A 14929-nucleotide genomic window follows, 5' to 3' on the forward strand; every position below is an offset into this window, starting at 1 on the left:
GGAGGAGTTCAAAATACAAATATTAGAAAGACTTGCAACATATTAAATACAATATTAGCACTAATAATTTAATATAAATGAATATTTAGTTACAAAAAAATATTAAATATATTATAGAATTTTGTAATAAAATTAGATAATATTTATATTATTTACAAGCCCATCAGAAAGCCCATTAGAAAGCCCAAAAAGGCCCAAAAAGCCCAAAAAAACAATAGTACAGGTTTTCCGGTTTTTCTGTTAAAAAAACCAAACCAAACCGAACCGAAACCGGTCGGTTTGAACCGGAACCGGTTCGGTTCCGGTTTGAATTTTTCAGTTTTTCAAATTTTGATTTTGGTTAGTTTTTTAGATAAAAACCGAACCGAACCGAATTTGCTCACCCCTAGTTTGAAGAGACAATCTACATTGCTCAAGTTGCGTTTCGAGTTTTTATTCATTTTGATTGTTGGCCGTATACACATTGCATGTTTTACGATGTCAATTGCTGCTACGTTATGTATACTAACTCAAACCGAATTTGAATTAGGAAGATTTTTTTAGATAATTATCTTATTTGATGGTTAATTGAATATTGTTAAATCCAACTCAAACTTTATTCTATATGTATATGTATATGTATATGTGTGTGTGCGCGCGCACACACACACAAGTGAAATGTTGTTACGATTAAAGTTGGTCTGAAAACTAGATATCTCAAGTTTTCCAATCATATATGGTATATGGTAGGCTCATTAATTCATTCATGAGAGAGAATGACATGTTTGAAGTCAGAACTGAAATTTGTTAAGAATGTGAGAAAATTGGAGATTCAGACTACACAGAGGAATTTTAGCATAAAGACTTTGTTTTCATTACTCAATTTTATTTATTTATTTAATATTGTTTAGTTATTTTTAATTTGGGTTTGTTCTGACCTATTAGATATTGTTTAGAGGTTTATTTTATTATTGAATTTATGTTAGTTAATTATTAGTGCAGGGTCATTAGCTTGCAATCCAAAAGATTTTATTATTGGGTTAGAGTTCTGTCAAACCTAATTTTTAACTTTTCATGCTATTATATACTTTGCTGGGGTTGCTTGGCCACATAATTAAGAGGTCTCATCACAATAAAGATCTACTTCTTAGCCAAACAAAAGTATGTTTACTAACTTAATAAAGAACATTAAGCACGAGGAACTAAAGCAACCACACAAGTTGATGCAAAGGCCTTCAGATGTGCATGCAAAGAAAAAGGCTTCTCTTATCATTTAAAAATAAGATGACCAAAGTTAATTTTTCAATTCATTTTTTAAACTGCCACTTATTTTCTTTAGCCTTTTCCTTTTGATCTTCTTTCATTGAATCTTGTCATTTATCAACAATTTTGCTTAAATTAACCATCAATTTAGGCTTATAATGGTATAAAAAAAATAGAGCACTATTGCAATCCAAAATACTTTGTGTCTAAATGAACAATGATAAACAATATTTTTACACAATCTTTTAGGTATCGTTTGGTTACTATTCTGGGATAGAAAGATAGAGACAATAAAAATAACAATGTTTTTGGTTGGAGAGATAGAGACAAAGACATAAAAATAAATATGTCTCTGAGACAATTTTAAAGTGAATTTATGTACTTTAAAAATAGAAGGTACGGAAGAAATATGTCTCTAGAGACAATATGTATTATTTTTCATTCCTAAATATCTTTGTAAAAAACTCTCAATTTTAAATTTCTCAACTAAAACATATAAGAATACAAATAGTTATTATCATAGTTTCAAAACCGAACTCGGGGGTTGATCTAAGGCAAACTTGGGTCACTAATTAAGGTATGGGTCACAAGTCTAATTGGCCCGAGTCAGCTTAAGAATAAAAATGATTATCATCATAGTTTTAAAACTCGATTCGGAAGTCGACCCAAGACAAGACCCGAGTCATGAATAAGGTTGACCGTTGATCCAAGTCAATGTAAGAAAAAATGGTTATTATCATAATTCTAAAACCCGAATCAGGATAAGACCCGAGTCACGTGTCAAGAGGGTCAACCCATGTTGACCCAAGTCAACATAACATAAAAATGGTTATTATTATAGTTTTAAATTTGATTCGGGAGTCAACCCGGGACAAGACTTGAGTCATGGACCAAGAGGGTCAACTTGACTCAATGTAAGGATAAAAGTTGTTATTATCAGAATTTTAAAATCTGACTCGGGAGTCGACTGGGGTAAGACTCAGGTCCCGAGTCAGAAGGGTCAACACGAGTTGACCCAAGTTAACGCATGAATACAAATAGTTATTATTATAGTTTTAAAACTTAACTCGGGAGTTGACTCGAGGCAAAGTTTAGGTCATGGGTTGGGAGAGTCAATTCGGTTGACCCATTTTTTTTAAAAAAATAATCAAAGCAACCTTGTTTTGACCAATTTTTTTCCAAAAAAATAACAGGTATTTTATTCGTGTTTTATTCCAAGTTGACTTAAGTTTTTTATTGGGTTAAGTTGAATCAATCATTTTTATATTTTTTTCTTAAACTTAGACCAGTCCAAGCCCCGGGTCAACCCGTCAAATTAGTTCTGTTTTTATAATTAGAGTTATAATAATATTATTAATTTCAACACTCAAAATAAACTAAAGTAAAAATGATATTTAATTATTTTTTAAAATATATAATTTTGACAATAATACATATTAAGGGTAAATTTGATTTTTTTTTATTTGACAGCAATACATATTAAGGGTAAAATATATTTTTTTAAAATTTTATTATGTCTTGTCCACTATAATCAAATATAATATAAAGATAATCACTTTATCTTATACATAGCTACCAAATACAATTCTATTTTTATCTATTTTTTAACTTGTTTCTTCTATCTCTATCTCTGGACAATAACTAAACGCTACATTAATGTTCATCGATTATTAATAATTCTTTTAAAAGATTTGAGTTCGAATTTATTATTTTGAGAAAAAAAAACTAATTCTTATTATAGATGCACTAATTCCAGTTTAAAAAGTCCATTTATCAGGCCAGAAATCATATCCCAGATGGCCAGACTAGGTAATCTAGCCCACTGAATCTGGCCCCGAGGCTTTAAAATCCAATGTTTCACAGACCCAAAAATAAAAAACCTCACTGATGAATAGCTTCCCTGCAGCAGCTGACTAGAAAGAAAATGGACATAGCTCTCTTCTCTCCTTCTTCACTTTTCGCGGACGATGATGACTTCTCTTCTGGTACTCACTCTTCCTACCAACCCCTCTTTTAGATAGCTCCTTTGCTTTATATTACATATGTTTTATGTCTAATTTATGTGAAAAAGGTTTTTACCTTTTACTTTCGTTTTTTGTCGTCTGTTTATTAGAGGAAACAAAGGAGACCCAACAGAATCATGTAGAGAGGAGGCACAGTTTTCCTGGAATGGTAAGTTTTGTTCATTTATTAGAATTACTACTGAACTGGACTTGGTTTGGTTAGTTAAATTGTGCAAATTCTGTTAAGGAGGTGGGATTTTTATCTCTGTCTTCTTCCTAGTAAAAGATCGAATTTTTGGTATTGGTCTTTGTCATTTGAATATGAGATCATATAAGGGTAGAGAATGAGTGGGATCTGGGTTGGCCATATAATAGTGTCTACTTGCTGTTTGCTAATAAAACATGTTGAAATTAAGTTCATTTTTTTACTATAATAGATACGCTAAATCTTGTTTATGATTTGAACAGAATGAGTTTTGTACATGAAAGTTAGGGTCAATGTTGTTAAGATCATGAGTTGACTCGTAAATCATATGATTTGATGAGTCATCATATAGTTATCGTGCAGAATCGCTTTAAAAACTCAAAAACAGATAAAATCGGAATGAAATCGTTCTAACTCGGTAAAATCTGTAAACTCGTGAGTTTAATATTGATTTTACGAGTTCTTGTGAAATCTAAATACTGCCTACTTTAGCCCCCAAAACAAACCCGATCTTTTCATTGTTTGTGCAGCTGCCACCCCTCATTTTAACACCTCAATACCTCATAATTTGCTTGCAAGTTGTGTTGTCAGTGCGTCCTAATTTCTTCCCCTCTTTCTTCCCAATCCTTTATTGAAAATCACAATTGAAAATACACACACACTAATTACTTTGCGAAGCCCAGGTGCTAAGGAAAATTCTTGAAGAAGATTTTTTTCTTCTTTTTGCATACCCGAGGGTACTTTGCTAAAGGTTTTTTCTTTTGATTTCTTCTTTACTACATGAGCTGGGAAATTATTAATTATTTTGCTTGTTCTAGATTTATATATATTATATGGGCATATATAGAGTGAAATTAGTAGAAAGTTGGGAATGTTTATAACACTGAAATTTGAAAGTAGAGTTGTTCTTAGTACTTAGCACAAGTGTATGTATATATATATATATTTAACTTGATCTTTGGTGATATGGGTTTTAACAGTTATATAATTGGCCGAAAGTTACATGGATTGAAGGAAAAGGAAATTCAAGAACTGTGTAACGGGCTTGAATTGAATGAAAAGAAATTTGAGGAAAGGTGCAAAGAATTTAAAAGTTGAGGGGCAGTGTGAAGTGCTCAAATTGAAGAAGTATCAATTTGAAGAATTTGTCAAGGAAGCTGAATTGGAAAGGGAAAAGATTATGGAGCAATATAGGGAGCTTGAATCGAAGAAGGAATTTGAGAAATGGTATAGGGAAATTGGTTTGAAAGATAAAAAATTTGTTGATGCACTTGTGAAGATTGAGCCAACTGATAACCATATGGTTCAAAATGCTATAGATCCTAGTGATGCTAATCTTTGTTCTTATGTGATTATGAATGGTAAGGCCTTGTAACTATTCTTAAACGAGTATTGCAAGGATCATGGTACAAGGAGTGCATTGCTCTTCATGTTTTGTTAGACCCTGTGGTGCTTGTTTTGAATGCAATTGAAAGATTTTGCCCTCAGCATTTGAAGAAGGGAGATTTGGAGTTTGAAGCTAGTGTTGTTATAAGGAGTTGCATTCTCTTGTTAGAGCAATTGATGAAAATATCACCAGAAATTAGGCCTTGTCAAAAAAAGAAGCAATGGAAATTGCCTCTGATTGGAGTAAAAAAAATTGAGAGTTAACCCTGCGCATTCTTTAGAAGTTTTAGGATTTCTGCAGCTACTAGCTTCTTATGGACTGGCCTCTGATTTTAATTTTGACTAGCTTTTGAAGTATTTGGAGATTATTTCACAGCATAGCCAAGCTCCTAAACTATCTGTATCCTTAGTGAAGGCAATGAGACTAGTTTTAGTTTACATGACACATTAGCAAATTGTTTGTTTTAGGTTTGTTAATTTTAGTTTGGATAATTGTATTGTATTTTTAAATTATTCAAACTATGAATGAATTTTTACTTGAGCTGTGTAATTTAAGGTGCATGAACCATGTATGAAAAAAAAATTACTTATGATTTTACAATCCAAGTTTACATTGCATTCTTTGTTTCGTGTCAAAAATGCGTTTTGACAACCTTGGTTAGGGTGGTTTCTTGTATATGGGCTTAGTCCATGATATTAAGGACTTTGTGTAGTGATTTTATCACAATGGAAAGCAAAAGAGTGGTTGCTATATTTAAGGGATGCTTGTTGTCAAGACTGAGGAAAATCTCATGATCTTCTAACCTTTCCGTGTTTTGACCTGTTTGCAGGAGTTGCTCATTAGAGAATTCTCTTTTCACAAATTGAATGCTAATTTGCTCTGGCCAGGGACATTTGCATTTGCAGAATGGTTAGTTCAGAACAGGCCATTGGTTGAAGGGCGGCATTGCGTTGAATTGGGCAGGTATCATTCTTGCTCCTTATCTCTGATGGTATTAGATTTTCAGTAGTATTGCTCAACCTTCTTCTACCAAAGGCTAATTGAGGTGATAATTCATGGTTAAAATCCTATTATTTACCTTCTTTTCCCATTTCATGTTTGGCCTTACTTCAAGTTGATTGGTTTACTGTGCATCAATGTCAATATATTTTTAAAAACTCTTATAAAATGGTGGGATCATAACTGTGAGGTATTCTACTGTCTAATAAAGTTAAATAAATATATATTTTTGTGCTTAACGTCTGTGGTCAAGTCTTGTATGTGTGCCCCTTGAGTTCCCTACACTTTCGTACATATTTTTTAGCCATTAATTTGGAGATTTGAGCCTTGAAGCAATGGGCCAAGGTATAAACCTCCTTATTAGGATTATTAACTGCAGTTTCGTTTTCTTCAAGCTGCATCACAATGTGTCCTGTGTTATTTTCAATTGAGGGCCTTAAATTTTGTCGTACCTAGTAATTTACCAGCTGCTCCACCTGTTTTTTACTTTGAAACCATGATTCTTCTCTTGCTGATATGGACACTTCTATTCGTGCAGTGGCACTGGAGCTTTGGCCATTTTTCTTCGTAAATCATTCCATCTTGACATCACAACATCAGACTATAATGATCAGGAAATTGAAGAAAACATAGCTCACAATTGCAGAGTGAATGGAGTCACACCAGTCCTTCCTCACATTAGGCGTGAGTTGCCTCATCCTCTAACTAACAAAGAAGGATATTACCTGTAATCATTCAGTAGACTCTAGTAAGCATATGGTTCTTCAGGGTTCCTAACTTTCTTGTGCGTCTGGGAAACTAAATGTTCATTGTGAATCAACTTGATAGATAAGGTGGCTATCATAATCTCTTCCGCATGATCCTATGCAGGCTATCAGGTGGGTGTGATCATCCACATGGTGACCTTCTTTCTTTGTGATGATTATGAGAGGCATAGTAGCAATCATCATGACTGGAATTTACAACTGGTTTCTTTTATAGATATAGAACTTTTAATCGTCTTGTTGGTTCATAGCATTCTTTTAATTGTTTATCATTTATTGTATTTTTCATTTTATATGATTTTTCTGGGACTGGATTATGTTCAACAAGAATGTTTCTGTTTATCTAGATTCTTGGGGGGACACCTTTCCAGATGCTGATCCTGACTGGGATCTGGTTATAGCTAGTGATATTTTACTGTGTAAGTTTCTAATTTATCACCTGCTAATTTAATAACGCCCTTTACAGAAATGAGAAGTTACTTGATTCAATTAATTCTCTGATTGATATTTTCCTTTTGTGATTGAAAAACACCATTCAAGAAAAGCAATGAAATCATGATCCTGTAAAGCATAGGAAGACCCACAAAAACTCGAAAACCAAAAAGAAGATCAAGTTTCTTGTTGATATAAATGCATCACTAATGCCCCCTTGAAAGTTCATTCTTGATGGTGCAATTATATGATGGTTCGGAATAAAGAATTTTTTTTTTTTTCATTCATGGGTAACCAACTTCCTTGGAGATTGTTTCATAGTTGATACTGTACTTTGGACCCTAGATCTGGGAATCATAAATCTTTATTATTCGTTGGTTTCTTAACTTTTATGCCCCTTTATTAAGTGCTTTTGTTATGGATTTAGTAACTCAATTCTTTTGATTTACTTAATTGTTGCAAGGTGAAAAATAGAACCATATTACAAAGTGACTCGAGTAAGCAGAGCAGCTTTTGTGTAATTGTAGAGAACAAGTAATTGAGTATTCTGTCTTGTAACATAACATATCATGTTTGATGGTCAAGAAATTGATATCCTGGTTATTTGAAATTCGTCCATATTTGATTGAAAATTCAGTTTTGATTTCTTGCATCTAGCTCTGATTTACCTTTGGCTTTGGTTCAATAGAGCCAGATCCCTTAGCTCCGGCCAACCTCAATCAAGCCATATAAGCCCCCAGCTATTTAGTCCAGGAGGGAATTTCATCTCTCTTTAAGAAATTTCGTAAGAATTTTTTGTTCTTCTTTATTCTGTGCAGATGTGAAACAGTATCCAAACTTGATAAAAACTCTTTCCTTTCTCCTCAAATCTTACAAGCTGAAAAATGACAGAGCAGGCTCTATCATGGAAAATGAGCAGAATGGAGGTATTATGCTCTCCATTTCAAGAGGTGAAAGTAGAATGTCAAGTTCAAGAATTTGATGATTGTTTTTGGTCTGATACTGGCAGGAACACATAATATCGGGTTGCCTTGGCCAGCTTTTTTAATGAGTTGGAGACGTAGAATTGGCAAGGAGGACGAATCTCTCTTCTTTGATGGTTGTGAGAGCGCCGGGTTAAAAGTGGAGCATCTTGGATCCCGTGTTTACTGTATCACACCCAAAGATCAAGTGTCAGGATACCAAATAGAGTTAACCAGGTGAATTACCCGCCCGATGCCGCAGGTATAACAGCATATTTAAAGAGTATGAAACGCAAAAACATTGAAAGCATTTGATATTTAACGGAGCAACCATATGGCGATGGCGAGTTGATTGGTCCAACTTAGAAAAAACAAAAAATGGATATCCAGAAACTGAAGTGATAAGGCATTGATAATTTGGTTCTACTTTTGCATCAACGCATGTTAATCATGGTGGGTTGCTTAAACTAACAATATTATATCATCATGTAATATGCATAGTAAACAAATTTGTGGGGTGTTCATTTTCTCTGTCATTGCAATGTGCAATAATCATTAGTTACCTGTAATGAAAAATGCTAATGGATATCTTTGAATCCTGATATTGACTAATCTGATCACGCTTTATGTTGTCCAAGAGATTTTTTTGGGTTTATTTGGGGGGTTGGTCCATTTTATTTGGATGCATCAGAAACCATTTCAATTTCAAACAAACAAAAATGTTTTAAGAATTGGCAAACTAATCTCACAGGTTAAACACAAAAGGACAACACAACATCAGAAGAAAACAAACCAGATTAGTTGTTGCAAGTCATCTAGTTAAAACAAACCAAACCGAAATGAAGCTTGATTTAGGCAAGCCTAGTAACTCCAACGATAAACAAATTGTTTAACAATTGAAAGTCAAGCAAAATCCTCAACTAATAACAAATAAACCTACATGCTCTCCCAAAAACTAAAAAAACCCAATCTGTACAAGTGGGTTCTGCATTTAATGCAGTATAATGAGAACCCAAACAATTCGGAAGAAAGGTCTCCCAAAATCATGCGAGATTCTCTAGGTTGATGCCCATGTTTTTGTTCACCTTTTGAGGTGTGTTCTTAGTTGGTTCTTGGTTGAACCTCGTTTCATCTGGGCAGGCTGTCCCAAAATGTTTATACTAATTTTTCAATACCTGTTTCCCCTCCTTTCTTGCAACACTGCCCCCTGTCTAATTTTTACTGCCTCCTACGTGATCTTGCTTTCTTCCTTTTTTTTTTTTTTTTTTTCTATTTCTTGTATCTTTCTTGCCTTATTTGCTGCAGTGTTTTCAGGTAATGAGTAATGGAATTTAAAAAAAAAAACACTCTTAAAAGGGCAAGAAAACTAAAAAGTTATTTGGATGGTATGAAGCAATATACTAGACAAGATGCTAAAATAGTTTAACATGAAATAATCCAAAAGAAAATAGTTGTTCTACATAAGATATGTCTTTCTAAGGATACATGCTCTAAATCATAAATGAAAAAAGATAAGAAGGAAGTTATTCTATATACTTTGTATATAGGATTTATAATATATGTGATGTTATGTGTAAGATCAAATGTATTGTATACTTTGAATATAACAAGTAGATATCAATTTAATCTAAGTGAAGGTCATTAAAAGATAGTTAAAAAAATATTTTTTAAGTACCTGATAAAAACTAAGAATGATTTTCTGGTATATGGATGAGACTAGTAGTTTTTGGTTATTTGGATACTCGTTTTTAATCAGATATTGAAAATTGAAAATATAATATTATTATATTTCACTCTAAATAATAATGTTGTGAGTTATTAAAATTTCAAATAAAAAAAAACTAAAATAGATTATATAACTAAAACTGAGTACACCTTTGCGTTTGAGGTGTAGTTCCTAGGTACTGTTGATCCAATAGCCCTATACTATGATAATAATGGAACTATTGCACAAGCAAATGAATCAAGGTCTCATCCATGATTCAAAAATATACTTAAAAATTCTATTTTATTAGAGAATCATAGAAACAAAAGATGTAAAAATAAAAAGCACCCAGTAAAAAGAATCTTGCAGATCTTCTTTCTAAGATACTGTTCTAGTAAAAGCATTATCATCAAGCAGAGCGATATGATATTTGATACATAAATGATTGGCTGTAGTCTTAGTGGGAGATTGTTAGTGTATATGTCTTGTAGTCAATTAGTTGGTTACACGTAACATTGATTTTGTTTATGTAAACATATTTAATTTTTAATAAAGACTTTATTTATTTTTAGTATTCATCAAATATTTGATTAATGAATCTAGAGTAAATATAAAGATTTTGGGACAAAAATATTTTGCAAAGAAAATTATAAAGCTGTTATAATTGTGAGGTTTCTATTGCATAAAAGTATTGTTCTTAAATAGTTTTGGCTGATGCTCTATTAAGACTGAACATTAATTAAAACTGTTGATACCAATACATATTATGTTCTTTCTCTTAAAAAAAAACAAATATTCTCATAAGCTGAGATATGAGGGATACCTAGAACTAATATGTAGGTGTTTGTTAGATTACATGTACACTAAACTAACCCACATGAGAATTTTATATGCAGAGATCATTAGTGTCTATGGAAAAGCTCATATAACAGTTATGTAAGTGATTTTTAAACTTGAGATTGTTAGAAAGATTGAAATTGGTTTTCGGTTTGAATTCTCAATGAAGGTTTGCCTATCTTTAAATAGTTAGAATTCTCCCTATTTACATGCATGATTTTCTCTATCAAATCATTCGAAATCCCTAACATTGCTCCATCAATCATATAAATCCCTAACATTGCTCTACCAACCACAAAGATCCTGTAAATATAAATTATTGCTATATATAAAATATTGCCTAATCTGGTAACAGAGATCATTATGTTATCTTATATAGAAAATGTTATACTTTGATCACTTGTTCTAATTAAAGGTAATAAACAAGTACCTATTAAGCATAACATGAACTATATAAAAGGCATTTTAGTAATTAAAAAAGTTTATTATCATAGATGAATTAGAGAAAATGTTATATTTTTTCTCAAATAGTATTGATTATAAATCCTTATGCAAAGTGGAATGAGATTTGAAAAGAGTTTTAAATATTATTCAAATAACCAATAACTATGGTATTAAGAACAAACATGATATGTCATGGTAGATATATTCCATGCTATAATGTTCAAATCAAAATATTGTTGATGAAATGATAATAATTACAGTGAGAAACTGGTTACTAAAAGATTATATCAAACTACTTGTGACTTTCCTAATATTTAGGAGATCATGAGACATTGTTAGACATTATACTTGATCTTCAAATATAAATTAATTAATTATTGAATTGATAATAAATTATTCATTTAGGTTGATTATCCACATAAAATTATATCATGTTCGATCCACTTTGGACAAACAAATCAATTATAGTCCTAAAACTCACTTCACAATAAATCAATATGAGATAATATTGATGTTCTTCAACATGACATCTCCAAGTAATATCAATTTCAACATCATTATGATTCCACCCAAGTACATGACATATAACTTGTTTAATATACGTATTCGACATGCCTAGATTAGTATTCAACAACACATTTTTGCCATTGTAAGTGATATTATTATTCACTTTGGGAACAATAGTATCACTCTAATGACATAACATAAAAATATTTAAGACATTTTGTAAAATACAAGAAAACTAATTCAAATAAATTAGGCACAATTTAAATAAAATTGCATAAAATAAATCACAATTACATCAATTCCTAGCTAATTTATCACATTCAAACAAAATCCTTAATTTTAAGAAGTAATTCAGAATTCAACATAAAGCCTAATTGATGAAAAATTTACCTAGTTGATGAAATCAACTTTTATTGCATGAAATCAACTCTAATTGCATTAATTCTTAGCCATTTTATCACAATTCAACAAGATACCCAATTACAACAAGGAATTTCAAAATTCAACATAAAGTATAATTGATCAAGATTCAACTTAGTTGATGTTATTTTCAAGCTTAATTGCATGAAATCAACTCTCATTGCATTAATTCCTAGTTTATTTATAGTAATTCAAACAAACTCCTCCACTTTGAAAAGTAATTCAAAATTCAACACAAAGCCTATTTGATCAAAATTACACCTAATTAACGTTATTTTCAAGCGCAATAGCATGAAATCAACCTTAATTGTATCAATTCCTAGCTAATTTATCTCAATTCGAATAAAATCCTCAATTTACCATAATTAATCCTAAGATTCAATGCAAACCCTAATTGATATAACTTCTACTTAATTGAAATTATTTACATCATCAATTTCATACAATCATACCTAATTATAATAATTAAATCATAATTTATCTCAAATGAAAAAACCCTAATATCAAATTCAATCCTAAACAATAATCTAATAAAAAACTTAAACAATCATAAATTAACTATGAAACTCACAAAATTAAGGGCAATGTAGGATATTTATCTTGATTTATTGACTGGGGAGTGGCAATAGCATTAGAGGTAGTAAGTTTAAAACAACTGAAATAAAATCCAGAGACTAACAAGCTGTTTAGAATTCTCGAAATTAAATTCAATTTCAAGGGTTATATCAATTCATGTGTTTGGAACTCTTTTGAGGGTATTGATTTGAATTTTAAATAGAATTCAAATAATAAAAAATAGACAAAAATAAATAAGAGGACACCCTTTAATTTGCAAATCAATTCCTCTTATAATCAAGACTGAAAATACTATTCTAAAAATACTCTTTTTTTTAAAAAAAACCTTTACTTTAAGTTGTGCATTCATGCTACCTTCTAGAATTACAAACAAAAAACACATGTGAATTTCTTTGTTACTTTCTTCCAGATCCAACTATAAATTAAAACATATTGTATTCTAACCGGGGAAAGAAAGAAAACGGATGCCCTCTATAATCAAGCTCATTTTCCAACTGCATATGTTATAGAATTGACTCATATCAGTGAAACTAAAGGTCGTCGATTCGTCGATCCATTTTGTCAAGGGGTCATCATTGACAAAACAGTAAAAAATGTTAATTTATAATAAAAATTACTAATTTAATTCAATTTAATATCATAAATATTCTACTAGTATAATTAAATTGAATTATATAATTTATTATTTTATTGTAAATATAAAAATTATAATAATTTGATGCATTGAATTCAAATGATTCAAATCAGCACAGGTTGCGTTTCTGTTTAGCTTTTCCTTTATTTTCATTGTCCTTTAATATAAGCATATAAGTTGTATTTGACATTGTGATTGTTTTGATAAGTTTTATTTTTTTATATTTTGAATTAATATATTTTTAATATTTTTAAATTATTTTAATGTATGGATATCAAAAACAATTTTTAAAAAATAAAAAATATTATTTTAATATATTTTAAAAATAAAAACATTTTGAAACACATAACTCTAGAAACCACTAATCAAGTCTGCGTAAACTGCCAGCATGACACGTAGTTTTGAGGTGGGCTCAACTGGAAGATATTTAAGCTGTGACATCGAACAAGCTCAACTAGAGAATCAATTGTCGGTCTTTGAAGCTGTTAAGTACTACGTCGTATATATGAATGTCTTAAACCTCTCGTTGAGTTACCCAATGAAATTGACAGGAATGACATGACCTAAGCTGTTTTTAAGACATCGGTCGGTACTAGAATAACCATCCTTCGAAGCAAACAAAAGGGTGGTCCCTGTCTGCCAACCTCTTACGAAGACGAAACTTCGAGGAAATTGCATCACCTCGTAATTGTTATCGTCTCAGTGTGTGTGTCTGTGTCTGTGTCTGTGTCTGTGTCTGTGTACACTCTAACCATATGTGATTTGTATTATTCGACGTGTCTATTTCTTAAACACAATATACTCTTGCATGCACTTGTCTTCTTGTAAACCATGTATTTTCTGAGGTTATTATTTTTTTAGATGGATTTAAATATATTAAAAATAAATTTTAAAAATAAAAAATATTATTTAATATATTTTTAAATAAAAAATATTTTAAAAAATAATTATTATAACAATACCTCATAATAACCCTAATTTTAATAACCATAGTATATATACCCCTCTGCCCCAAAAAAGTTATCTATTTAAAATAAACGGATTCCAACAAGAGTACTTGTATATTACGTACCTTGTGAGAATTAATTTGATTAAAAAGTAACACATCTAGCATTCCTGTATCTTTATAAAATAAGTGTGGGTTTTTGTTTCAAAAATTGGGATTGTAGAAGTTAAGCCAAGATTTGGAAGCAAAACTACCTAAATTGAGGGAGGAAGCTTCGCAGAAGCTACATGTCTAGGGTTCAGCACACATGCATGTAGGGCAAACATTCGGATTTGGCCTGTGGGATATCGTAAGGTAGACGTTATAAATGCAAGATTTGGATGAGAGTATTATACAAGTGGTGCTTTTGGAATTAATGAGTAAATTGAAGAAACTTTTGCATACATTAATGAAGACAATGACCACAAATTCTATTCTCTCTTTATTGCCTTTCATTCCTCACCTCCCCAGACGTCCGGATAAGAATTACAGAGCAAATGCAAAGAAAAGAGAGAGAGAAAAACAATATTTATTTCATGATTATAAGACCAAAAGAATTTATAAGAATAATCATACCTCGTGTTGCCTAAAATTTTTTTAACTCATGAATGTTGGAAGGACTAATGATTTAATTTTAAATAGAAAAGATCAGTGAGGGCCGGTGTTAGAATTTTAACTCATAATTGTTTTTGTCAATGAAACTTCAATGGGTGAAAACAATTTCAATTTAAAATAAAATTGAAGTTGCGGATGAAATCCCCAAAATAATTTCATATTAATTACTTATCTAACATTAGATTTTTAGTTTTTCTGATGAATAGCAGAAG

The 14929-nt window shown here is 31.1% G+C and overlaps 1 protein-coding gene across 2 annotated transcripts; it reads left to right on the plus strand.

The window, feature by feature from the left end:
* Nucleotides 1–3067: 3067 nt before the first annotated feature.
* LOC133688129 (protein N-terminal and lysine N-methyltransferase EFM7) lies at nt 3068–8631 on the plus strand. Of its 2 annotated transcripts, XM_062107517.1 has the most exons (7): nt 3069–3227; nt 3356–3414; nt 5667–5800; nt 6375–6520; nt 6948–7019; nt 7851–7958; nt 8042–8631. In XM_062107517.1, exons 1-7 carry the CDS (start codon nt 3167–3169, stop codon nt 8233–8235), a joined length of 774 nt encoding a protein of 257 aa, XP_061963501.1. In that variant the 5' UTR covers nt 3069–3166; the 3' UTR covers nt 8236–8631. The 2 variants fall into 2 exon arrangements, with proteins under 2 accessions (XP_061963502.1, XP_061963501.1); XM_062107518.1 differs by lacking the exon at nt 6948–7019 and having other exon boundaries at nt 3068–3227.
* Nucleotides 8632–14929: the final 6298 nt, after the last annotated feature.

The sequence above is a fragment of the Populus nigra genome, chromosome 3 (genome assembly GCF_951802175.1).
Source record: "Populus nigra chromosome 3, ddPopNigr1.1, whole genome shotgun sequence".
In the NCBI taxonomy this organism is placed as follows: domain Eukaryota; kingdom Viridiplantae; phylum Streptophyta; class Magnoliopsida; order Malpighiales; family Salicaceae; genus Populus; species Populus nigra.